This window comes from Pelodiscus sinensis, chromosome 13, assembly GCF_049634645.1.
Source record: "Pelodiscus sinensis isolate JC-2024 chromosome 13, ASM4963464v1, whole genome shotgun sequence".
Classification (NCBI taxonomy): domain Eukaryota; kingdom Metazoa; phylum Chordata; order Testudines; family Trionychidae; genus Pelodiscus; species Pelodiscus sinensis.
Window position 1 is genome coordinate 6,885,108 of NC_134723.1, and position 26,808 is coordinate 6,911,915.

General features: G+C 38.7%; 1 protein-coding gene across 7 annotated transcripts in view; it reads right to left on the reverse strand.

Moving 5' to 3' along the window:
• The window catches only part of DIAPH2 (diaphanous related formin 2), an 801,414-nt gene that overhangs the window by 460,534 nt on the left and 314,072 nt on the right, over positions 1-26,808 (reverse strand). For all 7 annotated transcript variants that reach the window (XM_075896759.1, XM_075896757.1, XM_075896756.1 and 4 more), the window contains 2 exons: positions 20,507-20,608; positions 14,973-15,067 (listed from right to left, as the gene is read on the reverse strand). In XM_075896759.1, the coding sequence (XP_075752874.1) occupies positions 14,973-15,067; positions 20,507-20,608 (197 nt within the window). The remainder of the gene's footprint in view (positions 1-14,972; positions 15,068-20,506; positions 20,609-26,808) is intronic.

Genomic DNA, 26,808 nt, shown 5'->3' on the forward strand with positions numbered 1-26,808 from the left:
GACTGCACTGGAGACAACTTTCTGTTTCAGAAGGCTGAAAAAGCTATCAGAGAAGCTGTTCTGGATTTGGTTTTAACAAATAGGGAGGAACTAGTTGAGAACTTGAAAGTGGAAGAAAGTATAGGGGACAGTGATCACGAAATAATAGAGTTCATGATCTTAAGGAAAGGTAGAAGGGAGACCAGCACAATTGAGGTAATGGATTTCAGGAAGGCAGATTTTGATAAGCTCAGAGAACTTGTACGTAAGGTCCCATGGGAAGCAAGACTGAAGGGAAAAACAACTGAGGAGAGTTGGAAGTATTTCAAAGGGACGTTGTTAAGGGCCCTAAAGCAAACAATTCCGCTGTGTAGGAAAGATAGAAAATATGGCAAAAGACCAGCTTGGCTTAACAAGGAGATCTTGCATGATCTCAAAATAAAAAAGGAGTCCTATAAAACATGGAAACTAGGACAAATAACAAAGGATGAATATAGGCAAGCAACACGGGAATGCAGGGGCAAGATTAGAAAGGCAAAAGCACAAAATGAGATCAAACTAGCTACAGGCATAAAGGGAAACAAGAAGACCTTTTATAAATACATTAAAAGCAAGAGGAAGACCAAGGACAGGGTAGGCCCACTGCTTAGTGAGGAGGGAGAAGCAGTAACAGGAAACTTGGAAATGGCAGAGATGCTCATTGACTTCTTTGTTTCGGTCTTCACCGAGAAGTCTGGAGGTGTGCCTAACGTAGTGAATACAAGCAGAGAGAGGGTAAGTTTAGAAGATAGGATACACAAAGAACAAGTTAAAAATCACTTAGGAAAGTTACATGTCAGCAAGTCACCAGGTCCTGATGAAATGCATTCCAGGATACTCAAGGAGCTGATAGAGGAGGTATCTGAGCCTTTAGCTATGATCTTTGAAAAATCATGGCAGACAGGGGAGATTCCAGAAGACAGGAAAAGGGCAAATATTGTGCCCATCTATAAAAAGGGGAATAAGAACAACCCAGGAAACTACAGACCGGTCAGTTTAACGTCTGTCCCAGGGAAGATAATGGAGCAGGTAATTAAGGAAATCATATGCAAACACTTGGAAGATAATAAAGTGATAGGGAATAGCCAGCATGGGTTTGTGAAGAACAAGTCATGCCAAACTAATCTGATAGCTTTCTTTGATAAGATAACGAGCCTTGTGGATAAGGGAGAAGCGGTGGATGTCATATACCTAGACTTTAGTAAGGCATTTGATACGGTCTCGCATGATATTCTTATTGATCAACTAGGTAAATATAACTTAGATAGGGCCACGATAAGGTGGGTGCATAATTGGCTGGATAACCGTAGTCAGAGAGTTGTTGTTAACGGTGCTAAATCCTGCTGGAAAGGGATAACAAGTGGAGTTCTGCAAGGGTCTGTTTTGGGACCCGTACTGTTCAATATCTTCATCAATGATGTAGATATTGGGATAGAGAGTACGCTTATTAAGTTTGCAGATGATACCAAACTGGGTGGGGTTGCGACTTCTTTGGAGGATAGGGACATAATTCAAAATGACCTTAGCAAGTTAGAGAAATGGTCAGAGGTAAACAGGATGAGGTTTAATAAAGAGAAATGCAAAGTGCTCCACTTAGGAAGGAACAATCAGTTCCATACATACAAGATGGGAAGCGACTGTCTAGGAAGGAGCATGGCGGAAAGGTATCTAGGGGTCATAGTGGACCATAAGTTGAATATGAGTCAACAGTGTGATGCTGTTGCAAAAAAAGCAAATATGATTCTAGGTTGTATCAACAGGTGTGTTATAAGCAAAACTTGTGAAGTCATTCTGCCGCTCTACTCTACACTAGTTAGGCCTCAGCTGGAGTACTGTGTCCAGTTCTGGGCACTACATTTCAAGAAAGATGTGGAGAAATTGGAAAGGGTACAGAGAAGAGCGACAAGAATGATTAAAGGTTTAGAGAACATGACCTGTGAAGCCAGGCTTCATGAACTGGGCTTGTTTAGTTTGGAAAAAAGAAGATTAAGGGGGGACATGATAGCGGTTTTCCACTATCTAAAATGGTGTCACAAGGAGGAAGGAGAAAATTTGTTCCTCTTGGTTACTGAGGACAGGACAAGGAGTAATGGGCTTAAAGTGCAGCAGGGGAGGTTTAGATTGGACATTAGGAAAAAATTCCTAACTGTCAGGGTGGTCAAATATTGGAATAAATTGCCAAGGGAGGTGGTGGAATCTCCCTCTCTGGAGATATTTAAGAACAAGTTAGATAGACATCTGTCAGGGATGGTGTAAACGGAGCTAGGTCCTGCCTTGAGGGCGGGGAGCTGGACTCGATGACCTCCCGAAGTCCCTTCCAGTCCTATTATTCTATGATTCTATGATCACCTAATAAACCATCTTGTTAGTCTTTAAAGTGCTACATAGTTCTGTCTTTTGTTTTTTCTGAGGTCAGATATGGAATAATTTCTTTTTTACTTACAACTCTCACTGGACAATTGCCAGTGGTGCCACCACTTTATTCAGAATAAGTTGTACACATATTTTTCATGGCATCAGCTTCTGACGTGGGGCAGAAGTTTTGTCCCTTAATCCTCTCATAATTCATCTCCAATTCTGGTAAGTCTTGATAACGATGATTTTGGGATATCACAAAGTGTCCATGTGGAGGGTCCTAGTGTACTTTTTTGGAGGTATGGACATAGAGATCTGTGGCTTGTGGAGTTGTAGCTGATTACACAGTTGATTCTGGGGTTTTGTTTATTTTGGACGGAAGGAGAACCTGGCTGTTATTTGCAGTTTTTGTTTGAATAACCGTTTGGGGGTTCTTGCATGATCTCCAGGTTGCTTTAATGATTTTCTTTCTTCTAGTGTGTAAGAATATGAGATGATTTTTTTGTTTGCAGTGGCCCCTTCTGGAATATGTGAAGTGCAAAAAATGGTTCCTCAGTTATTCTGAAGTCCTGCAAAGTTACTTTGCATATTTGGAATAATGTGTCATGGACATAGGGTTATAATAGATTGTGAATCCTCTGCTGATAATGTTTTAGGGCTGATTAAAATAGCAGTAATATATTTGGGCAGGTAATAAAACGCACTCTTTTAGTTATAAATTGCATTAAAAGCATGAAGCCAGAATAGCTTGCAAACCTGAGATCTGCCATACTAGACCTTATTAACAGTTTGAATCCATTCCACTGCCTCTGGGAAAAAAACATGCCTGGGGCTAACTATTCTAGCATTCCCAGCCACAAAAATATTCCCATCTAAATTAGACAAACAGAAAACACAAAACCATACAAAGGAGGTGAAAAAGGAAAGGACATGTTGTGCTTAAACAAAGCACACAAGATCTTTTATAGGGGAAAAGGCAGTACGCCGCATTTATTCATACAACAGCTGCATATGCTTTTCAATCACTCACACACAAACATATACACACGCAATCTTGCCAAACAATGTTATAGTTACCAGTCCAGATTCTGTATCAGTCTAATGGCCAGCTACACTGAACACAGAGGGAGAGCAGGGCCTTTGTCGGTCGATCCATCTGATGCTCTTCTGGAGTTGGTGGCAAGACAAACCCAAATTTCCATAGCAAAGCACCCTGCTTTTATAATCCTTTTCTCTGTTGATATCAATGTATTCTGCTGTGTCATTCTGTGACCGGAATGTTATCTTGTTGATGTTAGTCGTTCCCACACGTCTCTTGAAGGCTCTTTCTGTAATCAATCGTCTTTTTGGGGTGCCCGCTCGCTTCAAGGCTCATCAATCTGCCAATACCCTAATCCTTCCTTATTATGTGTACGCTCTGGTGATTACAGATAGCTTCTCTGCCACCAGGTCATCTAGTCTTCACCCACGCTTGCTCACCCTCCTTCTTTGGCCATCTAATTCTGAGCAATAACTGCATCTTATCTCGACACATTCATTCCCTTTCACACACACATAAGCAATGTTACAAGGACTTTCAAGGCTATGCGGCACATCAACATCTGTATTGGTGAGACAAAGAGGCGTTGTAAATCAAGCAATTAAGGCCTCAGCCTTTAACATTCTTATAGTCTTCATTAACACAGATACAAGATCCTGTCTTTACTTACTAAAACTTTAGAACAAGGAAATATAGGAGATACATACTTAACTAAAGGATTTGACTTATATAATCATATTTAAGATTGTAATATTACCTTACATTACTAAACCTAAAGTACAAATATAAAAAGAATAATCCTTTCAGTTCTGACAGAAAGACAGGGTTTAAAACAAAACTAATATGAACCATACTATACACAGCAGCAAGATCATATAAGCAGTAGGTAAGAGGACAAGAAAAAATCACAAGTCCTCAGTGGGAAAAAAAAAAGGCAAAAAAACCTCTCACAAGGAATATTAAGGAAGAGGATCCCAGTACTGTACTGCTATCCTACATCTAAGCAGCAAGACTGTTATTTCGAAATATAACGGTTTCACTATTCTGATGTTCCTGTAAAACTCATTCTATGAGGAGTAAACGTGGGAAGCACTAAGAAGAGTAGAAGGTTGAGGCAAAAAATCATTTGTCAAATAAAGGGAGCTAAGGACAGATGGGGAACAACTGGAGAAGAAAAGCCTAGATGTCAGTAAAAGGTTAGGTATGTGAATGTTATAAGTGTGTATGAGGAGTTCACATTTGTGGAAAAAAAGCGGGAATTAACAGTCAAAAAGGAAGTCCAAGACAGGAGTTAAATTTTGTAATATTTCTTGACTGCCTGCAGGATTATTAGAAATGAAGTTCTGTTTCCAGAAGACATCACAATGGTCATCTCTGTTGCCAGTCTTAAGGTATGTTTTCCCTACAAATGGGTAATCTTAACTTATGGCAGCTAACCTCAGTTAGATGACTTGAGTTAAAACAACAGTGATCACCTGACAACTCCACTTTTAACTTGAATTAGCAGCTCAGATTGAACGTCAGGCTCCCATAGAAGCTCAAACTCAAATTGCTAACCCAAGCTGAAAGATAATGTGTGTCTTCACTTAAATTGTAACCAAAATTAAGAACATTCCCATTGCTAACAAATACATATCCTTACAGGAGAGAAAAATAATTAGATGGCAGAAAGACTGAAATATCTCTGTCCCCGTCCCCTCCTTCCCCCGCCAGCGGCCGGGGGGTGGAGCCTAGCAGGCTGGAGGGAGGTAGGGTTAGGAAGACTAGGAGGAAGAAAGAAAAGGCCCCTGGCAGGTAAGGTGGCTGCGGAGAGACAGAAAAGGCCCCAGAGGCCAGAGTGAGGAGCTGGGGGAAGAGAGAAAAGGCCCCCGGCAGGTGAGGGAGTCTACGGGGTGAAAAAAGACTTCTGTCAACTGGTAAGGGTCTGAGGGGAGAGAATAGACCCATGGTGGTTGGGAGGGGTCTGAAGGGAGAAAAAAGCCCTGTGGAGGATGGGACCCCTCCCTGAACCCCTTCTCACCTCCCAAGTCTCACTCTCACACTGTAGTCCACTCCCAGCCTCCTGCACTGCTCCCTACACACATCCCCCGAGGCCCTGCCCCAATTCCCCACACCTCCAGCTGTCCAAATGGACCTGGGCAATGCCAGGGAAGTCTTCTAGTATATACTATACAACCAACAGACACACAAACTACATCGAGTATCAGTGACCGTAACTACTCTCAGTTCAATTTCCAACCCTGCATTTGTACTTCCCAATTGATGAAGCATGACACTAAGAATTCTTGCCACGATGAAAGCAATTAAAGGTTGATGAAGGTCATTTTTTTTAAATGTTAGTGTTATAGATATGTTGCAGCAACACTTCACCAAACTGTCTTAGCTCAGAATACCTCAAAAACTACAATTGACAAATATACTGGTAAACCAGTGTCACTATATCCAAACTGTAGAGCAATTCTGAAGACTCAGTGCATGAGTTTGAATATTTATCCTTAAGTATTTGAATACATGACTGACCACACCAAGAAGAACCCACACATTCCCATTCAAAATCAGAAAGAGAACACTGACTAGTCATCAGACTGCAGTTAATTACTTCAAGTCTACTTCCCCACTGGTGTTTTGAGGATATTGCTCAACAAATGCCTGGCCTCATAAGAATCTTACAGTGAATGTGAGGAAGCAAGTAATACAAAGACCCTCCACTCATGCACACACACATCCATAGGCTACAATACAGTTCACTACCAAATCCTGCTGCTAGCACTTCTACTCCACCATTCCCCACCCAAAAAGGAGAAGTGGATGATGGGTGCAGAGAGAGGGGGAGAGAATTTCAAAAAAAGATGAAGGATATTTATTTTTCTACAAACAATTAGGTTAATAAACAGGAAACAACTACCATCTCTGGTTGTGAGTATCAATGAATTCTTCCATGACCCTAGGATTTTATGTAAAGTTAATAAAAAAAAATTGCAGTGACAAGACAGACTCAACTGGAATGTCTTCTTGTTTTTATAAAGTAAGTGTGGAGAACTTGAAACAATACTCGACAGTGACTTCTATAATTTCATAGATGATAGTTTTCTGGCAACAGTCGGGTGCTCAATCTGAGTTCTTATTTTAAATTCTAGGGAAAATGACAATAGCATGTAAACAGATTTTTGTAGTCTTTTCAATGTCATGCTTCCCATACTGATCACATTTACAACAACCTCATCTTTTATCATTTCAGACAGTTTATCTCAAACAAATACACACAACAAAAATATGTACTGAAGTCTTACTAACTTCCGTAAATTTCTAACTGGAAATATAAAAGCAAAACAAAGGAAAATAAGAAATAATAATTAACAGCAGCAGTCTACTAGATTGCTTACATAACTCCCTTCCCCTCCCTGCTTTTGTATAATGAAAGAGTAAAGAGAAAAATCCATCTTTAGGGATGAAGTGATTTCTGAAAAGCTTATTAGCATACACTTAGGTTAGTTTGACACTCACTTTTTCAGAATATCATACATCCTGAAATTCTGGGAACACAGTGAGCTCACTCCCACCTGCATGATCTCAGTGTGACCTGAAGCACATAGTTCATTGTCCTGCTGCAAAGACAACTCCATGGGGAGAGAGGGAGCCAAACACTATTTAAAATAGTGCCCTCCAATCCATACTGAACAGAACACTTTCAGTTACATCTAAGTACTAGATGGGGGAGAGAGGGGAATAAAACCTTAGAAAGAAACATACAACAGCCATTCTGAGTCAGACCAAATCCAGTCTTCTGACAGTGGACAATACCAGGTGCCACAGAGGGAATGAATAGAACAGATCATCATCCCGTGATCCATTCCCTATGGCTCATTCTCGGCTTCTGGAACACCATCCCTGCACATCCTGGCTAATAACTGATGGACCTATCCTTATCCTTATCTATAAACAGGTTATAGCTTAACTATCTGGTTTTAAACCAGATCAACTGGCTGCCTAAATGTAGGCTCTAAAATTGTTTTTAATTGTTTTCTGTCATACTTTTATCTTAAGAACAAATTATGCTTGCACAGGAAGTGCACTGTGATACCTTATAATTGTTGGCAATTATCCTGTTAATAGTGTCCAAAGAGAAAGCAGGGAGAGCTACTTAAACAGTCTATTGCTAGGAATAATACAATGAAGGTAGGGAACTGTTCAGCCTCTCTCACATCCACCAGTGTGTCTCTGCAGCCAAGAAAGGTGACTGTCGGGGAGCCAGAAGATTGAGTCTAGTGTTCTTGCCATACCACAAATAAAGAGTACAGGCACACTTGTTCTGCATTGCACCTGTATTCCAACATATTCAGACTCAATATCCCAAATAGAACTGCAGCTAAACAAGGGTGTATTAAAAGAATACTGGCTAGTGAGAAAAGAGAAAGCATATAGTAAAACAATGTTGCATGTGGTTTTTTTTGTTTTTTCTTAATACACTACAGAAATTATGACTCTGCATTAATATTAGATTCGTAGAATCAATGCACTGGGAGGAACATAGAAAGGTCCTCCGGTCCAGTCCCCTGCACTCATAGGAGGACCAAGCACCATCTACGCCATTTCTGGCAGGTGTTTGTCTCTTAAAAATCTCTAGTGATGGAGATTCCACAATCTCCCCCAGCAAATATATTACAGTGTATAATGTCCCTTGCTTCAATTTGAGACCACTGCTTCTTGTCTTCTCATCAGAGGTTAAAGAGAATAATTTATCTCCCTCATAAGTCATATTCTCTAGACCTTTAATCATTTCTGTTGCTCTTCTCTGGACCTTCTTCAATGTCACCAAATCTTTCCTGAACTGTGGTGCCCAGAACTGGACACAGTACTCCACATGAAGCCTAGCCAGTGCAGAGTAAAATAGAAGAATTACTTCTTGTGCCTTGCTCACAACACTGCTAATACAGCCCAGAATGATGTTTGCTTTTTTTTGAAACCATATTACACTGTAGACTCACATTTATCTTGTGGTGCACTATGATCCCAGATCCTTTTCAGCCATATTAGTTCCCATGCAATCATTTCCCATTTTGTCTGTGTGCAACTTAACTGTTCCTTCCTCAGTAGAGTACTTGCATTTGTCCTCATTGCCCTTCATCCTATTTACCTCAAACCATTTCTCCAGTTTGTCTAGATCATTCTGAATTATAATCCTATCCTCCAAAGTACTTGAAACCCCTCCCAGAGTGGTAACATCCACAGACATAAGTTTATTCTCTAAGCTATTATCTAAATCATTGATGAAAGTTCTGAGCAGAAATGCACCAAGAAATGATTCCTGTGGAACCTCACTCATTATGCCCTTCCAGCATGACTGTGAACCCTTGATAACTATTCTCTGGGAATGATTAAACAACCAGTTTTGCACCCACCTTATAGTAGCTCCCTCTAAGATGTATGTCCCTAGTTTGCTAATGAGGCCATGAAAGATTGTTTCAAAAGTCTTACTAAAGTTTAGCTATCCCACCTCTACGGCTTCCCTTTAGCCACAAGATTTTCACCCTATCAAAGAAAGCTATCACGTTGGTTTGACACTGTTTGTTCTTGACAAATCCATGCTGACTATTACTTATCTTCTAGATGTTTGAAAACTGATTCCTTAATTATCTGCTCCATTATCTTCGTTGGCACAGAAGTTAAGCTGACTGATCTGTAACTTCCAGTGTTGTCCTTATTACCAGCTTCCAAACAATTAAGTTTAATAATCTATTAGACGCATACTACTAGGTAGCTTGTTGTGCTCACAGTTCAAGGACATGAGTGCATGGAATTTCATATAGGATCTGATGGAATAGTAAGAAATTAAGCAAAGCACTAATTTTTTTACATGAATTTCTTTTTCTCCCTCAATGTTAAAACTTTAACTAGCATGCTTTATTCCAACGTGTGTGATGGGTGGGTTGTTTTGTGGGTTGAGGGAAGGATTTTGTTTTGGGGAGAGAAGGTTGCACTTTCTGATGGTTGTTTTGTTTTGGGTTCTTTGCATTAGATATTTAGAATGAATAAAAAAGGATGGGTATAAATCCAAGTTTACCCTCCTTCCACCCAAAATAAGTGAATTGCTATTTCTTTGTAGAGAGACTGGAACCAAAGATTTCTCACTCTGATCATTCGCCTGCTAAGCCAATATCTGTGAAATGTACTAAGTATATGCCCAATGTCTCTCCCCCCCCCCCCCCCAGTGCTGGCAGACAAAGGATGAATGCTATTAGTTACTTCTTTAACTCAGTGATAGAGGTCTGTGGGCAATATCTAACACTTCAGACTCTACTGTGGGTGTCAATATGATGCCACATTATGATTTTTTTTCAATTTTCTTTCTCTAACAAGCTTAGGAAGTTATATACAAAAAATTGTTAAATACCATCATGATTTCAGTGTTAAATCAAGTACTCAAAAGTAAAAAGATACCAAGAGTAACTTAGCCTATGCATTTTACTTTAGCCCCTTTGTGTGACTCCATTAGTGTCTACATACATGATCGCCTGTGTATGGGGGTGGAGGGAGATACTATTAGACTCTTGCCTCATTCAGTGCTCAGAATGGATATGCTCCAGGGATCAATCAGGGTTGTACAGCAAAAGAGATGTTGTCAGCTGTTGTCGTCATCTTAAACATTTTGAACCCTGAGCCCAATATAAAACCAAGCCAGTTTTGTCATCAAGTATAACAAGGCAGAATCAAGAGAATAATTTATATTTAATGGCTATCAAAGTGCTGGTTTTCTCCAGTACATAGGAGTGAGCTGGCACACATTTTGACAGGATTACTATCTCTAGATTTACTGTTTAACAGTCCTTACCATTGAAATAGCTTACTCACTTAAGACTAGGTCTGTAAAGCAATTAAAAAATGTGATTCAACATGATTAGACCCATTAATCACACTGTTAAAGAACAGAATACCATTTATTTGTTGTCAGATGTTTTCTACATTTGCAAATATATTGAATTAATTTACAATACAAAGTACAGTGCTCACTATTTTCATTACAGACATTTGCACTGTAAAAACAAAAGAAATAGTATTTTTTCAATTCTCCCATCGCAAATATTGCAGTGCAATCTCTTTATTGTGGAAGCTGAACTTACAAATTTAGAACTATGTACAAAAAATAACTACATTAAAAATAATACAATACAAACTTAGTTCTTCCATCAGTTCTCAAAGAAGTTTCTTTACGTTTACAGAAAATAATGATGCCAACTTCTTGTTTACAACATCATCTGAAAGTGAGATATGTGCTTGGCACTGTTATAACTGACCTCACAAGATATTTTTCCATGCCACGCCACTCAAGATTCATATGTCCTTTATGCTTCAACCACCATTCTGGAGGACATGCATCCATGTTGATGACAGGTTCTGCTTGACAATGGTCCAAAGCAATGTAGACCAATGCATGTCTATTTTCATTAGCTGAGTCAGATGCCACCAGCAAACACCTGATTCTTTTTTCTAGTGGTTTAGGCTCTGTAGCTTCAGCAGTGGAGCGTTCCTCTTTTAAGAACATCTCCCTCAGACTCTGCAAGGTAGGACAGATTCTTAAGCCTTGGTTAGAATGCTATAACTACCTTCAAAAATCTCACATTGGTACCTTCTTGGTGTTTTGCAAAATCTGCAGTGAAAGTGTTCTTGAAATGAACATGTTCTGGGTCATTATCTAAAACTGCTCTACCATGAAATATATGGCAGAACACAGGTAAAACAGAGCAGGAAACATACAATTCTCCCCTAAAGAGTTCAGTCACAAATTTAATTAATATGTTGTATGTTTAATAACCATCATCAGAATGGAAGCATGGCCTCCGGAATGGTAGCAGAAGCATGAAGGGACATATGAATATTTAGTACATCTGCCACATAAATACCTTGCAATGTCAGCTACAAAACTTATGTGAACACTTGTTCTCACTTTCTGGTGACATTGTAAATAAGAAGAGGGCAGTGTTATCTCCCATAATCAGAAATAAATTTGTTTCTCTAAGCAATTGGTTGAACAAGAAGTAGGATTGCATGGAATTGTAGGAGCTAAAATTTTGCATTGTGCTGTTTTTGAGAACATTTATCTAACAGAAAAAACTGCATTTGTAAGTTGCACTTTAATAAGACAGTGTACTACAGTACTTTACATGAGATGAGTTGAAAAATACTATTTCTTTTTATCAATTTACAGTGTAAATATCTGCAATTAAAAATAACATAATCCTGCATACTTTGTATTCTGTGTTGTAACTGCAATTAATATATTTCAAAATGCAGAAAAACCTCCTAAAATATTTAAATAAATGTCACTTGATATTCTGTTTTACCAGTGTGATTAATCATAATGTAGTAGTTAATCTCAAGTGTAAACACTGATTAATCGACAGCCCTAATTAAGACCACCATCATTGATACACTACAATAACCTGGGAGAACCTGATGGGTAGCTCAGGAATTGTTACAACACAATCTGTTGACACAATCTGATCATTAAACAATATTAAAATGGTACCCACACACAACTGATTCCCCCTTTACTAGACAAGAATAAGCACCAAAGGATTATGGTGAATCGAAAGAAATAAAGTACTATACATTGACAAGAGGGAAAACAGAATTGGTAAACATTTTTACTATTTTCCTGTTTCATAGCTAAAGGATATTTTAGGTTCCGCCCCCCTCCAATCTCAGAAGCTGACATAATTTAGCATTCATCTATTCCTTAGGTAAATATTGTTTTGACCTATATTGAACTAATATAACTGTTGATGAAAAGACCAGGCCTAAGCATGTATTTATTCATTTTTAATATTCTTAGCTAATATTTTTGGAAGTGTTAGACATGCCAAGGAGGTCATTTAAACAAGTAAATGAAATAAATCTAATTTCATTACACAGCTGAGAATAACAACCTGACAAATGTCCATTATAACATTTCACCATGATTTTCATGTTGTGCTTTAGCTGCACTCAACTTTTTGTTGCATGACCACTATATACATGACCAGCGTTCCTGAAATATTGAGACGATATTAAGAAATCTGCACCCAATAGAAATATATCTTTTCTTCTTTTTTCAAACAAAGTAATATTGTAATGCCACGTATTCTTCTTGTTTTGACTAATAAACTAAAATCTCAAAACTGACGAATCTTCAAATGTAGTAATGCTCAAAACTCACCATACCCTCTGTACCCCGCACAACAGGTTGTTGTTTTTTTCTTATTCCACATCTCATCAATTCCTAACAGTCTAAGGTGAATTTAAGAGTCATTACAAAATACAAACATATGGATTTACTAGTATACAATAAAGGAACAACACGAATAACTCAATTTAATCACACTTGCAAGAGACAAAGTAAAAATAATATGCATGCTAGAATACTCAAGAAGCTGAATGAGAAGATATCTGAGTCATTAGTGATTGTCTTTGAAAAGTCATGGAAGATGGGATAAATTCCAGAAGATAGGAGAAGGGCAAATATAGGCTATGTCTAGACTTCCGGTATCCTAGAAAAACTCCGCCGTGTCCAGGAAATGCATCTGCTCTTCCAACTTTTTTTGCAGAAGAGCAGATGCACTCTTTCAGAAGCCCTGTCTTCCTCGTGCCACAAGGAAGAAGGGCTCTTCCAAATGAGGAGGTTTTTTCGAAATTTGGCCCAGTGCAGATGGGCCAAATTTTGGAAAAGCCTCTTCCTACAAAACTATCAGAAAAAGGTATGCAAATTGCAAGAGAAGCAGAGGTAGACTTTTCTTTCCCAGACTTCAAGAACATCACTAGTAGCTGTATACAGACTATGCCTATACTGTTCAGAACAGCAGTTCAATGACGCCTTAAAAAGAGAAGCCGGTCTGTTTCTCTGAAGCTCAGAACATAGTATGCGAAATGGATTGGATAAGTTTAAAATCCATGTCTGTCCTTTCCTCTCACAAGGAGCTGCCTTCTTTGCAATGACTTCTTTTTTCCCCTAATCTTCAATATTACAACCACACACCTGACTTTCACCATGCCCTGAAGGGTGCCAAACTCCAACTATAATGGTGTCAGAGGAAACAAGTTGCACAAAAAAGGACTCTAAATGACAACAAGATGTTGTCTTTCCCTGACAGATTATTTCTAACAACTAGAACAATGGTATTAATTTTCTTCTGATTTCAATACAGGTAATTAATTATTTATGGTAATTTTTTTTCCTAGAAGAATGTAACATCTTGAAACACAATAAATTAGAAAGGTAGCACTTTTCAATAGGTAGAACTATACTGTACCAATTGGGCTTTAAATTACCATCTCACATATCTGGAGGGTTAGATTCCAATGGAAGAGTTTTTCAAAAGATTGATATTATATATTAACAAAACTTGTAGATGGTAGCATGAGCTTTCGTGGGCTGTGCCCATGAGCTTTTTAAGTGGGCTGTGCCCATGAAAACCCATGATACCATGTACATGTTTTGTTAGTCTATAAAGTGCTAATAGACCATTTGTTGTCTTAAGTTTATCCTGTACAGACTAACTTGGCTATCCCCTGAAGCTTCTGCTACTATCTAGTTTATTTTATAGATCTTATAATTGATTTGCATAATACATTATCATTTTTATGCTACCTCTGCTGTACATCAGATAAATCTACTAATAGTAGTCCCCAGGACTTGTATGAAGAATTCTAGGCCTCACTCCTAATCAAATGAGTTCAAGTCAGGGATAGTCTGTCACCATGTGGACTGCAGAATCAGACACTGTGCTTACTTTCACATTCTTTCCTCTTGATTGGCAGAGGAGCACAGAAAACAGAATAAATCCATACTTTGTGATTGTTGGCTATATTTATGTTCACAGTGACAAAACACAATGTGACTTATGTTTATGGTACCTGATATTACAGTCCCCAGACAAGCAAAGCTCATTAACTTTAAAGGAGCATTGCATGAAGCAGCACACAACACTGTAAGATATATTCAATAAGAAGTGTCAATAAAACTACACCATATTTTCTGCCACAAAATTTGAAAAAAAATACTATGGAAGTTATCATGCTGAATCTGGAATTTTGCAAACTATTGTACTTAACAAATACTAAATATTTCCCCATATTAAATTAAATGACACGATATCCAGCATGGCTCTCATTCTCAAATATGTATAAGTGACAAAGGGAGCACATGCCATTAGTAAAAGGTAGTTTAATGATATGTTTGAAAATGTACTCATCTTAAGTATTTTGTGTATACACGAAAATATTAATGTGAAAACAAAAAGGAGCCAGACTACAGAAAATCAAGGTACCATTTTGTCTACACTTCCTTTATATAAAAGTTACTTTGTGTTCTTCGTGTATAGAAATAAAAATCACAGAGCAAACACAATGCACGTGTATTAAACAAGATTAATTTATAAGTGTGTTTAGCACAAGGTTTTGAATAGTCCCTTAAGATTAATTGATAAGTATGTGTTTAGCACAAGGTTTTGAATAGTCCCTTCCTCTTGAGTGAAAGCTCATTTCTTTGAACAGATTATTGTAAGGAAAGCTGAAATCGCTGACTTACCTGAATCAAGGATTCACTCAGCTTCTTTTCATCCACTTCTAAAACACTATTTTTTATTTCTTCATAAGGCATTCGGAAAGACCCCAGAAAGATTGCTGAAATGAAACAGGAAGTTATTAAAATCAAGTAAGCCAATATTATGAAGCATTTAATTTAAGTTAGAATTTTTATTGCATAAATCATTCAAAAATAATGACAGGTCATCAACAGGAAAAATTTGAATTTATACAGACAGCTACATAAAATTGTAAGTAAATAAGTTTTTTGTCATGACAATTTCTAATGACAAAAGTTCTCTTTGTTTAAAAAGAGCAATAATATTTCCCATCCTTGATGAATTGAACTGACAGGCCAAAGACTCAACTACCTTCTAAATGCACCCTTACAAACACACAAGTATTTTTCTAAGGAGGGTGAAACAATTATAGCTGCTATTAGACAAACTGTGAATAGAAGATTTCTGTTTCTTGTGCTTTCAAGCTTACCCCTTTCACAAAAAGTACTTGCGTGTGTGTGCGCGCGCGTTGTGCAATTGAGATGGCTAAGAACTTGAGATGAGGTGGGAGCTCTATGGCACATTCTGAGAGCAAGTGCTGAAAAAATGCAACATCAACAAAGTATGACATTTCCCAAAGGGATAAACATGACCTGGGAAAAATACATGGTCCTTGTCCTCATCTCTATTGGGAATACTAGCAGGGTCAATATTAGAGGGAGCAGGGGTGGGAAACCTTTTTTGGGGTCAGGAGATGCAGACCCAGGGGAAAAAATCAGTCAGGGGCTTCACAGAAGCGAGAAGCTGCAGGGGGGCTAGAACACCAGCATAGGGTCCTCAACGCAGGGGAGGGGAGCCCTGAGCCTCAAGCAAGCTGGGGGCTGCACCCAGGTCCCAGGCCTTAGCTTCCCTTACCCCTGTCTTAAAGGCTAACACCTTTGAACTTCTCAAAGGAATTTAAGATGCGTTAGCTGAAATACCTGTGTTGCCCCTGCGCTCATCTATACTCTTCCAAATGGATTTTGACTTAAGCCAAAGTAGTCCCACATATATAGGCTACCACAGCTGCAATCCTCTAAACTGCAATAACGTGAAAGAGTCTCAAATCAACCTATCGTAGAAAAGTGTCTCGGAACAGTTTCTACAAGAGACCCAATGTGGCCAAAGAGTCCATCAGAGGCCTTATGTGACTTCTGAGGCTGGTTTCCTGTGTAATCATTGTCAATACTGACTTCATGTACACCTCAACTTTAACCACATCTTGTCAAGGTAAGCCATGTCTGCGTTAACACAAACACCCTGGCCATAATATGGCCCTCCATCCCATCTGATAATGATGCTACAGCATCATATGGTTTTCTCACATGGTTGTATAATCCAATCTGCAAGAAGCAAGACTGTGAACAGAATTCCCAAAGGAACATGCAGTCTCCCACTGAATACATAACAGGATGCTTGGCCCTGTGACAGTGATAGATGAAAGATACGTGAGCCCCAGATTAAACAGTAGCTACTCCAGAGCATCTAGGAACTTGCTAGATCCAGTTATGGAAGGCAAACCAATTAAGACACCTGGAGTCAATAAGGAACATGCTTGTGTCAACTAAGACAAGCTAATCAGGAGAATGACTCCAAGATCTCCCTCGAGTGGCAATAGGTAATTTAATCCCCATAATTTTATACGTATAGTTGCGATTATGTCTTCTAATATCCATTACTTTGCATTTATCAACATTGAATTTCATCTGCCATTTTGTTGCCCCGTCACAAAGTTTTGTGAGATTATTTTGAAGCTCTTCACAGTCTGCTTTTGACTTACTTACTTGTAAGCAGTTTAGTACCATCTGCAAATTTTGCCACCTCATTATTTCCAGTGATAGCAGTATTTCCATTCTCCAGATAACAGGGATACTGCAGGATAACATTGATTGTGCAAGACAACAAATTCTGGAATTTTTCCTGTTTTGGTTACATTGGTCATTTGGGAAATTCAGTTTGCAAATAAAAGGCTGTGTTTCTGGTATAACAAGATGGCCATTACACATGCTATTCATCGCCAATCCTTCAGATCTCACAGTGTTATATGATTGGTAAGGACATTCGTACTACAGGTTGCACCTCTATAAACTGGAACTCTCTGGTATAGCAACATCTGTGGTCCGGAAGGACCACAGATGTTGCCAGACCAGCGTCCCGGTGCACTGTGGGGAAGTAGAGGGGCTGGGAACTTGATGTGATGCAAGGGGAGGAAGGGAGCTGGGAGCCCAGTGTGTGGGCAGCTGGGCTGAGACTCAGTTGAGTTGGTTGTGGGGGTGGGCAGAAAGCCCATTATGCAGCTCAGCTGGGCTGCAGGAGATGAGAGAGTCAGGAAGGCCCAGCACACACAGCCCAGCTGGGCTGGGGAACAGAAGGGAATGGCAGGAAGCTAGGCGGGGGGGGGAGAGGGGGCGGATGGTAGAACCAGGAAGCAGGGCAAGGGGTGGAGCTGCAGCAAGGGGGGCCAGAAATGACTTCTCCTGCTCTGGCAAAATCCCTCATCCAGACCAGTCAGGTCCCGAGTGTGCTGAACCAGGGAGGACCAACCTGTACCATGTTTAAGCCCTAGCTACTGATTCTCTTCCAAACACATATCTGGGATTTATAATAATATAGCACATGTATTATTCCTTTTCAGATGGAAAGATTTCAGGATCTGACCCCAACAGCTAGCAAGGATCATGAACACATGCCCCTAAATATGGAATCTTGGTATTTGATTATTGTCAGTGTAACACAGAAGTCGGTATCTCCGCAAACACTACATGATTAAATTTTGAGCAATTTCAGGATCTGGAAGACGTGTCACAAATATAGCCCGCTTCAGAGGAACATGTGCTGCCGCATGTGGTGTGGCTGGCCATCTGACAACTGGCACCTTCAACCACCTCCACCTACCTATTGGGCTCCTATCTATCAACAGGCTAAGCTACTACCCAGGTCCTTGAAACAGTGTTTCAGTTTGAAGGTTTAAAGCAGGGTAGTCTGGAAGCACAAGCCCATTGGAGAATATATGTCATGTCATCACTTTTAACACACTTAGGGATTTGGTGTAGATCCTGGAATCCATATGTGGCTACAGAGAGGAAACGGCCTTATTCAGGGTGTCATTTGTGGCAGCATTTTTTGGAGCCTTTAGGATAAGTTGCTGGCTCATGTATCAGAGGGGTAGCCGTGTTAGTCTGAATCTGCAAAAGCGACGAGGAGTCCTGTGGCACCTTATAGACTAACTGAAGTGTAGGAGCATAAGCTTTCGTGGGCAAAGACCCACTTCGTCAGATGCATGTATCTGACGAAGTGGGTCTTTGCCCACGAAAGCTTATGCTCCTACACTTCAATTAGTCTATAAGGTGCCACAGGACTCCTCGTCGCTTTGGCTCATGTAAAGTTTCTTCTGGCAGGTCACTGAAACTGAAGGATACACATTAGAAGGGGTGATTGGTTATATTCACTTTGCAGAGGTCAAAAAAGTCAAGGAGGCCATTGTGAATCCATTATTCTACAAGAGGGGGGCAGTCTGGGATAATTTCTATGTTAGGTATGACAGCATTCATAGGAATATGACCATGGAGAGTTAAGTTCCTTTATTCACAGTGATGGGAGTCCCCACACAGCATATCAGTTTGCCAGTTCTGAGACAGGGACCGAGGAGTTTAGGGCTCCCTACACATGAATATGGTTTCCTCTCATTCAGGATCAGTGCAGCAACAGCAGTGGCCCAGCAACAGTGCAGCAACAGCTAGGTATGGGAGCTACAGAAATTCAGGCAACTGAGCATTGGCATTCTGAAACATACAGAATATAGGTGAAGCCCTAGGCAATCAATCAGTGTTACTTTTCCACTGTGATTTTATTCCACAAGTGGGTAGATGAGCCAGGTAATGGTGATATGGATCTGCAAGCACAGTACTTTTTTACATGGCACATAGGTGGGCTCCCTGGTTGTCTAGAGGTTCAGGTTCACAGACGGAGGAACAGTGATGAAGCTCAAATACAGGATGCTCTCAGAACTTGTGAAGCTTAGATTGACCCTGGATTGACATGTCGAGAAGATATATAAATAGGGAGGTGGCCAAAGTCATGAGCATCTTGGAGGGATTGGTTATTTCACAAGTGGATTTACATTCAAGGCAGCTAAATGATCTGGGGAAGATAGGGTCCATTAGTCAGATTTGGAAGCTGATAGATACCTTATTAAAGGAGGTATAAGATATGTGAGGAACCCTGCTAGTTATGAAAGGATAGAGTAGGTAGCCAATCTAACACAATCTAATATTAGAACGATTAATGTGTTCTGATTATAATTCATTTTATGGTAATACTTTTTTCACTGAACTTTTCACATTTAAGAACATTTTGGTTTTCCTCTCAAGAGGACTAGCCTATCACATCTCTGAAGACTTCATATTTCTTGGCGAAGAAATATATAAAGGGGACCTGCTCCTTCAAGAATTTAACACAGTTGCCCCCTAAGAATCAATGCAGAGCAACTCTAGTGTAGATACTCTGGATACTGAGGCTATCAGTGAAGGAGGCAGGCCATTGGTCATTGATATACGGCTTTGTATGGACATTCAGAAATACCACTTATCGTAAGGAGAGTTGCATGGATAACTGGACAGCTGACGGAAGCAGATGGGGGCCTGTGAGGCTTAGTGTGCTCCTGCAAAGGCTCAAAGGTACACCAGTGGTATAGCTGTGGGGTTCTAAATCCATGATTTGAGGCAAGAGGTAGAATTTTCTCTTGGAAGCTTGTGTTTGGCTATCCAGAGACCTCAGGTTAGCTCTACAATCCATTATGAAGTGTACAGGCTTATCTGTCTTTTGATTAAGAGACATGATTCTTTGAATGGGAAGTCTGCTATGGTGTTCTGCACCTTCACGAGAAAGCAGAGGAATGTAGCCAGAATTCCATCTTCATCACAATTTTTGTTGTTAAGACATGGGAAGCTGTATCTTCAGAGTCCACTGCAGCCTGTAGCATGGACTTGGGGGAGGATATTTTTGTAAACTTTCAGAAAGGGTGTCTCAAGCACAAAAAGAGAATAAAAGCTCTGACTTGGCCCATGTGGCAGTGAGAAGAAACTGGAGATGCCAGAGACCTGAAGAGCAAGTCCCCTGAAATAGTAGCTTACTTGACCCTCCTTTTCCTCCTAAGAACCTATGCCCAGACCCCACAGAGGTACCTCAGAAGTGACTAGAGGATTCTTGAGAGAATTCCGTTGTGTTGGTGCTTCACTACTGCTTGAGTTTAGGGGCATCCTTCAAGCTATTTTGCTATATTGTGTTTCATGCAGTAGAGTACGTTATCTGTCCAGAGCTCCACAACAAGCAGATGAATAAAAACTGAAGTACTGCAGAACAGCTGCAGCAATCCGAGGAAATAAATGTTTAATTTTTTTTCTTAAGATATGAAGGGGAAAGAACTAACAAATCAAGCAGTTAAAGCTGGTTTGCAAGCTCAGTCTTTTGTTAATCAGATAAACAATCTACTACTACTTACACAGATTCTGTGCTGTTTTTCCATCCAAGATTCTTAATTCTTTAACTCGTTTCTTTGGCAGAACTACTTTCTTTTCTTCTGTATCATCTACTGCCTTTCTAGCTACAAAATAAATAGGTACATATGAGTTTCTAATCACCAATAATAGTTTTAAATTTTAACTGACAGAAGAAACCTGTTTGCTCACAATAAGCTCTTCTCAAACAAAATGGCAAATACAACAAAATTATAAAACAGTAGATGGGCAATACAGAATTTATTAACTAAAAATTGATAGAACATACTGATCTATACTTCCACTTGTGCAAAAAAAATTGAAAAGCACAAAATGGTTGTTTTCCCAATTTTTCTTCATTTCTAAATCCAATACATTCAACAACCCAGTAAAGCTCAGAGAGCACTAACTACCATTTATTGTACCATCCTGAAGATTTCTCTTCCAAGAACCCAGTTCTGGTTATGAGACATGATGAAAATTCCCTCTTTCCATAGTATCTGGAGGACAAAACTCTGTCAATAATTGCTCCACTTTCCCTCCCTGTAGGAAAATGAGCTTACTTTTCCAGAATGTCTTCATTGCCTGTTTTCAGAATCAGGGTGGAATTTTTTCCAGCTGGGCAAAATTGATAAAGGACAGGTAGTGTGTTGAGTTTTTAAGATGTTTCTTGTTTTGTGCCAACCTAGCAGCACTGTGAAGTAATTAGATTAAAAGTAAAAAGAATGGGAATTCTAATATTGAGAAAATATAACGAATGTTTGCTGTATCAAAATTTGTAGCCAACACAATGAAAATAAAAAGGGCCAGATACCCGGGTTAAATAATTCTGGTATTAGGCTGGTAGATCTTTGCCTATAGAAAAAAGGGGAAACCTTTACATCTCATACTGATGTTCCCCATGCTACCTCCCTCAAAGGCAGAGGATTAGAGGATTCATAAGTGAGCCAAGTCCTAGAGGCAGACTGAAAAGGGTCTTTCCTGAATCACTCATTCAGTGAAATTCCATGAGATCCAATTAAGAGGTGATACATGAAGAGGGGTTATCATGAAGAAAACCTCACCTATTGTTAAATTAAGGAAACTTCTGTCTGTTCCTTAAATTAATCCTTTTACAGACCAGTCTCAAGCAACATGTGCAAATTCTCTTCATAAGGTCTGGTCTACCACTGATCACGTTTGTTTTTGTTTACTATATAGTAATGGACATTATGTACAGATGACATTGGGAAAGCTTGCTTGAAAAAATAGTGACAAATATTTATTCTCCATGCCATAATTTAGTAGTTCATATCCATGCAAATTTCAACATTTCTGCCACAGCACGGATGGGTGGCTAGTAAAAGTCCTGTGGCAATGTAGTCTTTCTAAGTTCCATAACAAATAGAACACCAACAAAAATACAACTCAGGTGTGTAGTAGTAATTACTTGACTAAACATATTTCCAATTTTTTTTTTAGTATTATGTTAAACATTCATTAATTTTGCATGGCTGGGTAGATATTAGCATAAATAAAATAAACTTAAGATTTTTCCCTAGTTTAATTTAGTCTAATTGTCACTTTTAACATTAATGGTTACAGTACATCCCTATTAATTTGTAGGTACATGGAACATGACAAGTTATTTAGCTACAATATGTAACGAAGATTAAAAAGCATTTAACAAAGTAATACTGAATGACTGAATACAGTAACAACTAAACATTTATCAAACTGATTTCTATTTTTCTCTATTTATACCAGTATGCCTCATATTAAAGTGATCTACTTTCAAATATATAGCTAGAGATAAAATATATTTGAAAGAAATCTGTATGTGTGTGTATAAATATACACATAACTTACTTTAACAAACACACTTGAATGTGTGCACATGCATGTGCGCACACACACACGTTACTTAAAGTATTGGAGATACAGATATTATGTCCTCTGACACCACTATTTGCATTTTCTCCCCGTCCTCTCCTTTCATCGAGGCAATATATTAGGTATTAACAGGAAGTGTCACTCAGGAATTAATTATATTTCAGTACTTGTTACAATAAATAAGAATAGCTGAAGTTGCCACGGCAACTTTAATATATGTGAGTTATACTCGAATAAATGTGTGCTAAGTCAGTTTAAGTAGTATAACCATCCACAGCACAATACATAGAATGGATTTATGTCGGTGATCATGAACGAAGATATAAATTAATAATGAAAACAAATAAATGCTATGCCATTCTGTTTGGACTGCAAAGCAAATAAGTATACTTTTAACTTAGGATCCCATCATACACCCTTTAACCAACGTATCTGGACAGCTCACATTTAATTTTAAAAAGAAAAAAAGTCTACAAATTGATGACTGTTAAAAAATGCAAGTTTCTCAAAGTTTTTTCAGAGTATACACCCTTCCCTAATAGAGACAGCGTCTCATAACTGTCTATGAGCCATTTTCATCTTTCATTCTTCTTATAACATCCCCATGGAAACTACAGTATTTGAATAAACAGAAGATAATATATAAAGTGGTGTACACCTAGCTGCCTTTTAATGAAAAAAGAAATGATCACATAACAAGCAAGCTCCTGAAATCCCATACATATATCTCTGATAAGTATGAATAAAAACCCCAGGCAGAAACCTTCACTTTGATAATGAATACTTAATATTTATTTTTAATTGGGATTAACAAATTTGTTTCAGATATTATATTAATAGGCATTGTTTACTTCAGCTTAATACAGAGAATTTGGTGTGGACCAAATATGCACTTTGTAAACAAACATATCTGAAAAAAATACACTGAGTTCACAAAAGAGTAGCAAGGTCAGACATTTCAACAATGTTATTTCATTTTTATCTTTCAATTTTAGTAGCTTTTGACTGTAGTGAATATTCTGACAGTATTTTCTGCAAAAGCCATTACTTTAAACCAGGACAAATCTTTACAAGTGTCCTTGTGTATGCAAACACACAATAGCTGGCTACATGGTATACATACATTGTATACAAACTATAAATAAATAAATAAATAAATAAATAAATAAATAAATAAATAAATAAATAAATGCTAAATATGGTACTTAGGAAGATAGGTCTTTTGACTCAATGAGTTGCAGGATATGTTTAGTTATGTATACACAGTAAAAGGCTGAAATCAGATTGTGTATGTCAAAGTTAAGGTTGCTGTACAAATATTAATTTCTTATTCGTACTCATATAAAGAACTGATGAATGTGTTACCTGAAAAAGCAGTGGTGATTTATAATTTTTTTATTTCAGAACCATATCACGGGGTTTCCAGTACATTAAATGTTTCTGTTATTTAGACGTGGATCTCAACAATGATAAATTAATTTTGAAGAAATGTTTGTTGCAATTTTATACTAGCTGTTTTTGTAATTTACAAATATATCGTTGAAGGAAGTGAATATAATTTTTATGTAACCTGAAATGTATTCAGCAAATACTGAAGAGGAGGGGAAAAAGCACATTACTGGAAGCATTTGTTCAAAAAGCATTTTTTTTTAAATCGTACGTACTTTGAAAATCAGGGTAATTAAGAAATTAACCTCATTCTGAGTATTATTAAAACAACAGCAAGTTACAGGAAACAAGTCTTTATTATTTTACTTCAGTGGTCTCCAACCTTTTTAAGCACAAGATCGATTTTTGAATGTAAATGAAATCCAGGATCTACCTCAACCCAAATATCCTTCCCCCGCCTCCTTCCTGCCTCCTCTCTGAGGCCCTGCCCCTGCTCACTCCATCCTCCCTTCCTCCATTCTCCCTCCCTTTCACCAGGCAGAGGGTTGGGGCACAGGCTTTAGTCTTGGGCTAAGGGATTTGGAATGCGACAGGGACTCTGAGCGGGCCTGGGACAGGGGAATTGGGGTGCAGGAAAGAGTTTAGGTCCGGGGGCTCAGGGCTTGGGCAAGGAATTGGGGTGCAAGAGGAGGCTCCTGAGTGTTGGTACAGTGGAGCTAAGGCACGCTTACCCCTAACCTGGCCCTGCACCACACTCCAAAATAGCCAGCAAACTCCCTCTATCCTAAGCCCTCTGCACCTCCCTCCCCAAATCCATTCTGTGTTGACAGAATACTGGGTTGGAGAGGGGGCACCCTGACATCATTGGCCCCTCCTCTCCCTTTCCTGCTCTGCATAGCAAGCAGGAGGCTCCTAAGGCAAAGGGCAGGATATGTGCAGCAATAGAGGGAGTGGCAACTGAAATGCCCGCATTTGATAGTCTCTTGGCCAAACCAGTCAAGATGACCTGTCAGGGGCTCCAAGATCTACTGGGAAATCCCAATCTACTAGTTGGTGACCACCGTTTTGCTTGGTTGAATGCTGCTTTATATGTTAATTGTTCTTCACTGGCAAACTCCTAGATTCAAAATATTTTGTTCTCTTAAGAAAAAAACCCAACATATAGTGAAATGGATAGAATGAGATTAAATTAAAATGAAAAATAATACTTTGGGGGAGGAGGGTTCTCTCTGCTTTAAATGTTGATTTCCCTAAATAGGGAGGAGTGGAACCTTAATTAATACTATTCCTTAGAAGCTCCAAAGAACCAAATCTTTTTAATATCAGTGCCTCATACAGGCTACACATATGATATGATTCCACTGTTTTACTCTTTGCTTCTCTTCATTCTGCCTCCACCTGAGAGGGAATGATAATACAACTCAAAACAAGGAAAATTAAAAGGTTCAGGTGTTGGGAATACCTAGCGACAACTCTTTCCAGAACAACAAAATTAGAGTCTAAATTAAACATGTTTGTAAGCAATCAAGATTTTGTTTTCATTTGGTGTTATGTTCTATTTCGTGAGTAATAATGTATTTGTTTATCAAAGCTGGAGGAAAAAAGCTGATGCAACCTACTGTAAGAGATTGTTTTCCATTCTTACATGTTAGGTAGTGCCTGTGCAGATGTAAAACATGTATCTTCAATGATACCTACAGTTGTGAATTAACTAATATATCCCACAGAAAGAACTATTTCAATTTTCTACCTGCTTAGCGCATGAAGTAGTAACAATGACATTAGTCAAAATGTTTGAGAAGTTTAAAATGTATTAAACAAGACTAATTGTACTAATCACGAGGAACACACACAAACATGTTGCAATGGTTCAGAGACCTAATTAAAGGGGGGGATGTTACTATAGTAGTTGGTACAAAAATCTGAGCACATGTGGCTTTTGGAAATTAGCAGCTGAACGCTGAATAATACTCTCAAACACCTGTTCATTAACTCAATAACAGAACAGTATTAAATGTTCCCATACAATATGTTTAGCAGCCCTAATAGCATTAAATAAGCAAATAAACTTTTATATTTTATCCTTTGAGTTGACATTTTCTTTTGCTTTTAATTAGGTGGTTTTAGAGTTTATAAAAGGGAGTAGGACTGCAGCCTAAAACAATATGCAGAACGCTGAGCACCTCAAACTTCACAAACACTATGTCAAGAGGACATTAAAACTTTGACCACATCAGCATTCAAAATAAAGTTTGTTATGAAGATACTGTAATTATCTCCAAAAAATCCCATATAAACCCAAGAATTATGATTGACACATAATAGAATTTGTAGCTCCACTACAGAAGATGATGATGTTTTAAAAAGAACAGTTACTGACATTACAGCAAATGTGGTTCTGGGAAGTATACTGCCCACGCAGATTTCACTCACACACAAGAAATCACATTATTTTTGAATGGCAGTTTCCAACATGTCATGGGGACCTTCACAACCAATATAGCTGAGGGGATAGGCTCAGGCTGGCCTGAACAACTACTTATGTCCTTCACCAGTGCGGAATTCATATGTGCAGAATTCAATTAGCAGGTTTTGGGATCCATTTTGGCCGTAGGTTTTTGAGAAACAACAATTTTTATAAGGTACTTAACAGTTTTCTATCTATGACTAAATATACATATTCAACTTTCAGAGACAAGCAGGTAGTATACAATGCTTAGAGATGGGTTAAAGGAATACTTGCATCTGGTCTGAAGGCCAGACCCAGAAGGCTTGAGAATTCCTCTCATGGATTCTTGCCTCAATTGTCTGTCCCATTTCCAAGTTTACCCATACTGGGGATGGGTCCGTATCTAGCAAAGAGAGTCTGTTCTGTTCCTCTGAAGAAGCTGAGTAGTATTCTTCCTTAAAAGAAGTGATTTGGTCCAGTGGTCTTCAGCTGTCCAACCAGCATCAGTCTCCTGACAATTAGCCTGTATTAAGAACTTTCCCAGTGCCATCTTGCATCAACACCCATGAGTCCATTAGTGACACCGGCTGAAGGTTA